This window comes from Suricata suricatta, chromosome 13, assembly GCF_006229205.1.
Source record: "Suricata suricatta isolate VVHF042 chromosome 13, meerkat_22Aug2017_6uvM2_HiC, whole genome shotgun sequence".
Lineage (NCBI taxonomy): Eukaryota > Metazoa > Chordata > Mammalia > Carnivora > Herpestidae > Suricata > Suricata suricatta.
In genome coordinates, this window is record NC_043712.1 from 66,908,136 (window position 1) to 66,916,859 (window position 8,724).

Consider the following 8,724-nt stretch of genomic DNA (forward strand, 5'->3'; position numbering starts at 1 on the left):
CCCAAAAGACTTCGTGGGCCCAGAAAACGCCCCTTCCCCGCCCCCTCCCTGTGCGCGTGAAGGAGGTAGCGTTCAGTTCTCGCGAGAGGCTTCCCCCCCTCCCCACTCCCCTCGGTCGCTAGTGAGTGCGCGAACGAGAAAGGAGGAGGGCGCTCCAGGCGAAGGCACTGCAGACGCCATTATCCCCTGTTTCTCTGCGGCTGCAACCTCGACGTCTTGCCTACGTCCCGCTTTTTTGCGGCCTATAGGTAATTGGGGTTTTTGGCGCTAGGGTATTATAGATTCAGGCAGGGGTTTGGCCTCCCTAAATGTTGCGTTGACTTCTCCCAAGCCCGGCTTTTCTCGGGCCCTTAGCGGCCTCACAACCTGAAGGGAGGCTCCGGCGCGAGGCGTGGCGTCCCCGCCTTCGGCGCTTAGATTGACGCGGCCTTGGGCCAATCGCCTTGCCCTCGCACCACCGCTGAAGCCCGGGCAACCAATTGGGCTCGGCGGTGGGGGGAGGCGGGGGAAGGCGGCGGGGGCCTGCGCTCGTTCTCTGTCTAGCTGTGACCGGCTGAGGCGGCGCGGCGGCACGGGGACGGCGGCCTCGCGCGGTGAGGAGCGGGGCTGGGCGAACGGCGCGTGGGGGGCGAGGATCGGAGTCCACGTTTGCCGCTTGAGGGAGGCGTTTGGGGGCTGTTTGGTGGTTGGCCGATTCCCGGAGGGGAACGTTGCCCGCTTTCCCCTCCCCCCACCTCCGCCATTTCCCTGAGCGTGTGTATCCGCAGTCCGCGTCGTGGTGGTAGAGGCTTCGGGGGAACTGCGAGGCAAGTGACTGTACGAGGATCAGTAGTTTTGCAGGCCCGAGAACTGGGCCCCTTCTGTAGGAAGAGGCGGCTGGCGGGCGGGACCCGAGGGCGGTGGGGAATGCCGCCGCTCGCATTGTGTGGCTCCCCCGCACTTGGGCCCTCCCGGCCTCCGGCTCGGAGCGGGAGCGGGGGAGATGGACCGGTCGGGGCTGCCTCCGTTGCTTTGTCTCTCCCGCGGTGGGGGGAGGGCGCGGGGGATGAGATCTCGGGACCGCGTGGTGGGTGGGGGAGGGGGTCCGCGCTCGGCTCCGCCTAGTAGCACGTAGTCGCCATTACGCGGGCCGCCATTTCCTGTCGGTCCGGGTGAGGAGCGGCGCGGCGCTTCTGGTCTCGCCTTCGGCTTTTTCAATTCTGGTTACTCGGCTGTTGCGGATCGCCGGTATCGTGGGCCGAGGCGAGGGGGGCATGTTCGCGTGGGGCTAGTCGCGCCCCTCATTCGTGATTTTCGGTGTCTGAAGAACGATGACTAAAGGACCTGAACGATGAGCCGCGGCAACGTTTTTAACAAGTTGATTCTGCTCTTTTTATTTAAATTTTCCGGTATTCCAGCACTGGGCTGAGGGATGGGCCATCGGGATAGCGTTTCAGTTAGTCGTTAAGAGAGAAGCTTATCGACAAACGTTATGAAAGAACGGAAGGCATAAAACGAATCCTTGATTCTTTAGCTTTAGGCTGTCTAGCAGAAGCCACTTGCCTATTTCTGCTCGTCCTGTGAGGCCAGGTGAAAGGCTTTTTGTAGTCCCATCACGCATTAAAGGAATAATTGTTAGGGTGTAGAGACTTAGAACCTAACTTCAGTTATTTCTGAAGGAGCAGTCCTAGCGTTCTGGGCTCAATTCGCTGTATTGGAGTAATCGAGCAGTGCTGGCGGTTTGGGACTGCTCCCGTATAAGGTTTTGTTTTGGGTTTGTTTGTTTTTTTTTAAGATTTAATTTTGCAGTAGATTGACCCGATTGTTGGATATAGTTTGAATTTGCCTTATTGGTAAACTTTAGGGATTTCAAAGAATGGCATTTCAAGTCATCAATGTGTGCTTATAAGTTTATACCTTCCGGGACAAAATTGAGACTCCTGAGCTTATATATTAAGTGTTTCACAGGCCTTTGGTCATTTCTGTACTTATTGTGTAAAACGTTTAGTTGCCGTGGTGGGACTTTTGCAAAAAAAAAAAAAAATCAGTCCTTTGGGTACTTGTTTTCCTAAGGCTTATACTCATTTGAGAGTGTGAGACTCTAAAACAAGTTTTAGAAAGAGCTCTTTAGCTTATTTGTACAGAAATCACTGTTAACTAGTATTTAGTAATAAGCAACGAAAAAGCAAAACTGATTTATGTTGGTTTTTATAGGCTACTGCAGCACTAGGGTGTCAGTTGGTCCCGCCCAGAACACTTCAGTTCTGCTCTGCAAGGATATATAATACCTGGTACGTTCTAGAAGCAGAGTCCTTTCTTTGCCTTTTTTTTATTTAGCAAGACATGAAGCTTACTTTCCAATAAACCAAATGTACTAGCCTCTTTATTTTTCAACAGATTGGTGTGTCCATTTAATACAAGAAAATGGAAACTGAACAACCAGAGGAAACCTTCCCCAACACTGAAACCAATGGTGAATTTGGTGAGAAGACATTTTCAGCAATTTTTGTGTTTTCTATTTTCTTAGTTTCCTTGTTTAGAACTGTTCAGTGTGACATCCCTGTCAGTTTTCTTTTTTGTGAACTAGATAGAACTTTTTTGTGTTGTTGACCGTAAACTTAAGATAAAAACAGTAAAAAAATATTTTTCTTTTGGATTTTACAACTTTTAATTCTTTGAAGTATTTTGTTCCATAAATGGTTTTGTGTTTAAAAGGTGTTTTGTTTTGTTTTTTTAAGGGAAAGTGCTTTGATTCATAATTAAAATTTGAAATCTGAGCGGCTGCAGCCTTTTCAGTTAGCAACAAATCTCCAAACAGTGGAATTGGTTTCTCTGTCCTATGGGTTAAAACTAAAATGTAACTGAATGAATTAAAGGGCATTTTATGATCCTTTCTTTGAAATCTAAACTGTTATTTCTAGGTAAACGCCCTGCAGAAGATATGGAAGAGGAACAAGCTTTTAAAAGATCTAGAAACACTGATGAGATGGTTGAATTACGCATTCTGCTTCAGAGCAAGGTATAAATTTTATTCTTGTTTTAAGTAGTTCTTCGTAAGGTAGAAATTAAGTTCTGGCTTGGCCCTCTGTAAAGCATTCTAAGCTTTACAGAGTAAGGAATATAAAAGAGGTGTGTGGCTCTTTCTAAACAGATCTGTGCGCGGGGTTATTTGGATGCCAGTTAAAATGAAAGCCCTTAATATAGGGAGATGCTACAGGTAAAAGTAGAAGAAAGGATACAGGTGATGATTAAAGCATTAGTGGATTATTAAAGATAATGCCTTGATTGCATTGTGCGGCAAATATCCTAGTTGGCAGCTGATTTGATGGATATTATCACATCACAATGTGAATGTGCCTGGTATATTTATCGTTTCTTCAGAAGGATATCATAAAGTTAATCTGTGCATAATTTCCATGCTCGACACATTTTTGGCATGCTTAATACTGCAAAGCTGTCTTGGTATTTAGTTTCCAAAACTCATAGGCTCTTGATTATTTTTTTTAACCTGATTTTGATTCTGATACCCAAAAAGATTTTTCAGCTCTATAACAGAAAAAGGGAAGTTAGAGTTTTGTTGGGCTTTTTGGGGGAGGAGGGCTGCAATTTAAGAGCATAGGAAGACCTGTTAACCTAAGGAAAAGGGAAAGTAAATTTCTTGTATTTATATCTTCTCCAGAATGCTGGGGCAGTGATTGGAAAAGGAGGCAAGAATATTAAGGCGCTCCGTACAGACGTAAGTATTAAAGAGTTTAAACTACGTGAGCAGCTTCAATTTATGTGTTTGTAGAAATTTAAGAATTTGCATCATAGAAATCATTTAATAGTCTAGATACAAAGCCATTTGTAATAATTGAATACATAGTTGATTTCAAGGTTTGCCATTCCTGATTTAACAAAGCCCAGATTGAGTTTGGGGAGGGGGGATCTGTATTAAACCTCTTCACTTTCCGATAACTTTACACCAAATTATTCACTTCAAGATAACATTTTAATTAGAAATAACGACTGTAAAAACCCTTAATTGCACTAGTTACTGTGTATAAATAAATCAAGTATTACAAAAACCATTGCAGGTGGCTGATTAAACTCATTTTTATTTCCTGTTTTTAATCGTCCATCTGTTTAACAGCTTGCACATGGAGCACAAAGAGATTAATGTTTAGGTTGCATGATTTAAATATGGGTAAAGAATAGAGTAGATGCTTAATAATTGGGAACCCATTTATCGATGCCAGTGATTTGAGTCTTCATATTTTATAGTGGGTTGACTCTTGTGATTAGACACATTAAATGTTGGTATCACCAGTTGTATGCATATTTATAGGACTTGGCTACACCAAAATTGCTAAATTTTTTTCTCCTAGTGTACACACTACACTCTTAATGTTTCTTTGCTAAAGTCGAGGCAAATAATAACTTTGTGTTGGATACTTATTTGATAGTATTTCATTTCTCTCTTGGTCGCAGATCTTTGTATGTTCCTCCTGTAAACTGAACTTGAAAATTTGTTTTAAATTTTACAAACTTGCCTGCTAGGATTTAGGAATGCATTTTAAACCTCCAGGAAACCAAACTGGTCTTTTAAGAATTAGGGTTTTTGGTGGTGTGGGAATTTTTGTTTTGTCTTTTATAAACCTCTCTCCTCTTAATCCAGATGTTCTATATAATTATCTGGGTTATTAATTTCCCCATTTCCTCAAGAGTTTTAGTAAACTGAGTCATGACAGGTTTTGTGTCTACCCTCATGAGCCAGCCTGCTACTGAAACATCGTTTGTTTAAAAAAAAAAAAAATAGTACCATCATTTAAGGTCCTTAAATGTTAAGCCACAGTCAGATTTAGAGAAGTCCATTATTGTGTTAGTCTTCAGAACAACTTAAGCTTGTTTCATTAATTGAGAGTATGAGTATAGTTTGTATTAAATTAAAATTTATTGCTTTTCCCCCTTTTCCCTCTCCTTGTTTTTTTGGCCATATATCTCCGTTGCCCATGTACTGGATCGACTTACCCCTGCGTTGCCCACCATGACGTTGGCCCATCCGCCCCTGAACGCCCATGTGAAAACCCTGGTTGGCTATGCCCAAAAATGTGCTCGTTGCCAAACGGGTACCATACTTGACAACTTCTGATTGAATGCCCATGCCCAATGCCAACATCCACGAACGCCAATGACCAATGCAGTACAATGCCAGTGTTTCAGTCCCAGACAGCAGTGGCCCCGAGCGGTATGTCCCAACAGTTTATGCCTCACTGCCTGATTAGAAAGAGAGAAATGTATTTTATTACCTGCCTTTTATATAATTAAATAGTATCCCCTTTAGACGGTGTATTGTTTTTCAAGTTTCTGTCTTATTTTCCCCATTAAGTCTTTTTGTCACTGAACTTTTACCGTGAGTTGCCCACCCAAACGATCCACTAATTTTATTTCGATGGAAGGAGCACAGCTTCAAGTGTTGCATATTTGCTGCATTGTAAATCAAATTGTTACCAAAATAGTCTCTCGCTCTGTCTTTGTGGCCCACCTTTGCTTCCCAACATTGCCTGTTCATAATTTTTTCTGATGAAATGCTAACTCTGGTTCACTTTTCCTTCACTTCTCATTTGTGTTGTCTTTGTTTTGTCTTGCATTTGTATTTGTTTTCTTGCAGAGCCCATTAGTGATCTAATTTCTAACTGGTATCCATAACCTTACTCCAGATATAATGTTCACCACTTGCATATTCCCCCACTTTTGCCTAAAAGAAGGTGTGCCAGTTGTACCAATGTAACAGCGAGGGTATCCTTATTTAACTTAGTGGTGGCGGGGAACATAAATATTCAACTCTGCTTCAGTTCTGGTCAATTTATTGCCCACTTAATCTGAGCCCTTCCAAGAGCCCATTCTCTCTGTCTCTCTGCAAGTCTTCTAATATTGTTATCATGTCTGTATTGGGCATAAAACAAAATGCATGTGAAAAACCTATAAATAGGCTACTTTAAATGGGGAGATTAAATAATTGTATGTTACTTCTCTGTAAAAGTTTGTATGACTACTGGTGGTGAACACAAAACTCATTTTTTCTTTTCCACCTTTTTTGTACTATCTGGTATTTGTGATGTTTGACAGCATATTGAGTATCAGTGCTGATATTGAAACAATTGGAGAAATTCTGAAGAAAATCATCCCTACCTTGGAAGAGGTAGGCTCTTTTTTTTTTAATGTATTTGGCAATTGAGGGTGGAATGTTTAAAATGTTTTCTTGGGCTTAATAGGTGAAGTGGAGAGACAGTGGCTATGACAGTTTGTAGCAGCAATGTATAATTTGCTACATAATGCTATGAGTGGTTGCTATTCCATGTGTGCCTTTTAAAATGTAACCTGGAGGGAAAAAAGGAATCTGGCCACTCCAGAGTAAATATGAGTTACCTATGGTCATGCTCATGGGTTTAGCATATATTTTATGGGCTCTAGTCCTAGAAGAGGTGTTTTTTAAGGTGTAGAATATTGATTGTGGGGAATGTTGGAAAGGACCGCGTTTGATTTAGTTCAAGGATTTTTTTAGTTGTGTGTATTCACATATTTATTGGGTAAATAGAAAGTTACTTTTTGATTCTTAAGACTAGATAAGCAATTTCTCATTTAATGGTATAGATATGAAATGTTGTAGTAGCTTTACCAATATATGCGACAATAGCCTGATCACACTAGACACTTAACCTATTACTCTTATTTTTCTACTTTCAGGGCCTGCAGTTGCCATCACCCACTGCAACCAGCCAGCTCCCGCTCGAATCTGATGCTGTGGAATGCTTAAATGTATGTCATAGTGCCATTGAACCCCACTGAAGTATGGAGCCTGGCCCATAGGATCAATTTTATTTTTAACATAGTCTACTTTTCCCGTCTCTATAGAAAAAGGCTTAAAAAACATGAAAAATGAATGGTCTTACAACTCACTGTTGACCCTGCTCCATGCTGCAGTGGGAATTAACTACATTTGCAAAGTGCTTTGCAGTCATTTTTATTATGGTGTTATTTGAATGTTAATAATAATTTTGTGGTAACAGCGACATGCTAAATGGCTGCAGTGTGGGTATGGTGTTGCAGGACCTGAAAATAAAATAGTTTTTTAAGGTGGTGCAGAATGTCCTTTTTGGGCCTGGCTATTGAGGATAATAAGCACATAACTGGTAAAGTTATTGAAATATAAATTCAGGTTGCTCACTGCAACAGTATTTTGTCATGCTTATAGCAGATAAGTGTGTATTGGGCATTCCTTGATTTGGGACTAAAATTCTGTAACTCTCCCTCTGCAGTACCAACACTATAAAGGAAGCGACTTTGACTGCGAGTTGAGACTGTTGATTCATCAGAGTCTGGCAGGAGGAATTATTGGGGTCAAAGGTGCTAAAATCAAAGAACTTCGAGAGGTAAAGGCACTGTTTTAGTTCTCTTCTATTGTATTACTGGAGAACAGTTTTTTATACAGATTTGGATCAGTGGACTTGTCCCACTTGACCTCCCTCCCTTGTTCGTGTAGTTTGCTTTTTAAATACAGCAACAGCCTAGACATGCTAGGATGAGTTCTTTTGCCAAATTTTATATATACTGGCAAAGTTCTAGAGTTATTAACAGGATTTTTATATGGGGGAGGGGATGGTTCCTGAATGTGAATGTAAATTTATCTGAAGCAGGGGGGCGGGGGGTTGTTTTTTGTTTTTCGTGTATTCCTGTTTTTTTTTATTTTTCTCTGATTGATGCTTCCCTTTATTATAAATTTATTACAGAACACGCAGACAACAATCAAGCTTTTCCAGGAATGCTGTCCTCATTCTACTGACAGAGTCGTTCTTATTGGAGGAAAACCTGACAGGGTTGTAGAATGCATCAAAATCATCCTTGATCTTATTTCGGAGGTACTTTATTTACATTTAATTCCACAAAACAGATTTTTATTCTAAAGTAGCTTCAAAATGTTTAGGCAAATGGTTTTTGTCTTACAAGTTCAGCTTTTTTTTTTTTTTTTTTTTGATATTTAGAAGTTCTTTAAGGTGGTGGTGGTTTGATTATTGGTGAAAATTTTTAATAATCTTTGATCCTTCAAATAAAGTTTTTATAGTATTGCATTGCACAGCTTTCCCAACTGATGTGCTTCAGTATGAGTTAGAGGCTTTGCCACGATACTGTCCCCTCAGCCCTTGAGATGGTTTTTTATAGACCCCATCGTGAATCCTGTGAACAGGGTTTTAGTGGTCTCTTCTTTGAGATCCCAGGGTAAAAGCAGGCTACTGGTTCTTCCCCCACAAATAGTAAAATTTTGTTTCAGACTCACCAAAAATACTGCATTTTTTAAACACTTTCTTTGCTATTATTAATCTTTCGCTTGCATTACTTTTCCTGTCACAAGTATCTCCCAGGAGAAATAAAGGGACTTGAAATGTTCGGCTTCTTAACATTTAGTATGAAATAAGGCTCTCTTTCTTGTTCTTTTCTCTAACGTTGCTACACTTCTGTTTTAGTCTCCCATCAAAGGACGTGCACAGCCTTATGATCCCAATTTTTATGATGAAACCTACGATTATGGTGGTTTTACAATGATGTTTGATGACCGCCGTGGACGTCCTGTGGGATTTCCCATGCGGGGGAGAGGTGGTTTTGACAGAATGCCTCCTGGTCGGGGTGGGCGTCCTATGCCTCCATCTAGAAGAGATTATGACGACATGAGCCCTCGTCGTGGGCCACCTCCACCTCCTCCTGGACGAG

At 41.6% G+C, this 8,724-nt stretch overlaps 1 protein-coding gene across 7 annotated transcripts in view; it reads left to right on the plus strand.

Annotated features, from left to right (window-relative positions):
• Positions 1-117: 117 nt before the first annotated feature.
• The window catches only part of HNRNPK (heterogeneous nuclear ribonucleoprotein K), an 11,393-nt gene continuing 2,786 nt past the window's right edge, over positions 118-8,724 (plus strand). For 2 of the 7 annotated variants that reach the window (XM_029920506.1, XM_029920502.1), the window contains exons 1-11: positions 118-248; positions 2,194-2,270; positions 2,377-2,461; positions 2,901-2,998; positions 3,659-3,715; positions 5,163-5,206; positions 6,088-6,160; positions 6,706-6,777; positions 7,278-7,391; positions 7,749-7,877; positions 8,481-8,544. In XM_029920506.1, the coding sequence (XP_029776366.1) occupies positions 2,404-2,461; positions 2,901-2,998; positions 3,659-3,715; positions 5,163-5,206; positions 6,088-6,160; positions 6,706-6,777; positions 7,278-7,391; positions 7,749-7,877; positions 8,481-8,544 (709 nt within the window). In that variant the 5' untranslated portion in view covers positions 118-248; positions 2,194-2,270; positions 2,377-2,403. Of the gene's footprint in view, positions 249-504; positions 594-2,193; positions 2,271-2,376; positions 2,462-2,900; positions 2,999-3,658; positions 3,716-5,162; positions 5,207-6,087; positions 6,161-6,705; positions 6,778-7,277; positions 7,392-7,748; positions 7,878-8,480; positions 8,611-8,724 lie in introns of those variants that run through there. The other 5 variants (XM_029920503.1, XM_029920507.1, XM_029920504.1 and 2 more) reach the window with 5 other exon arrangements.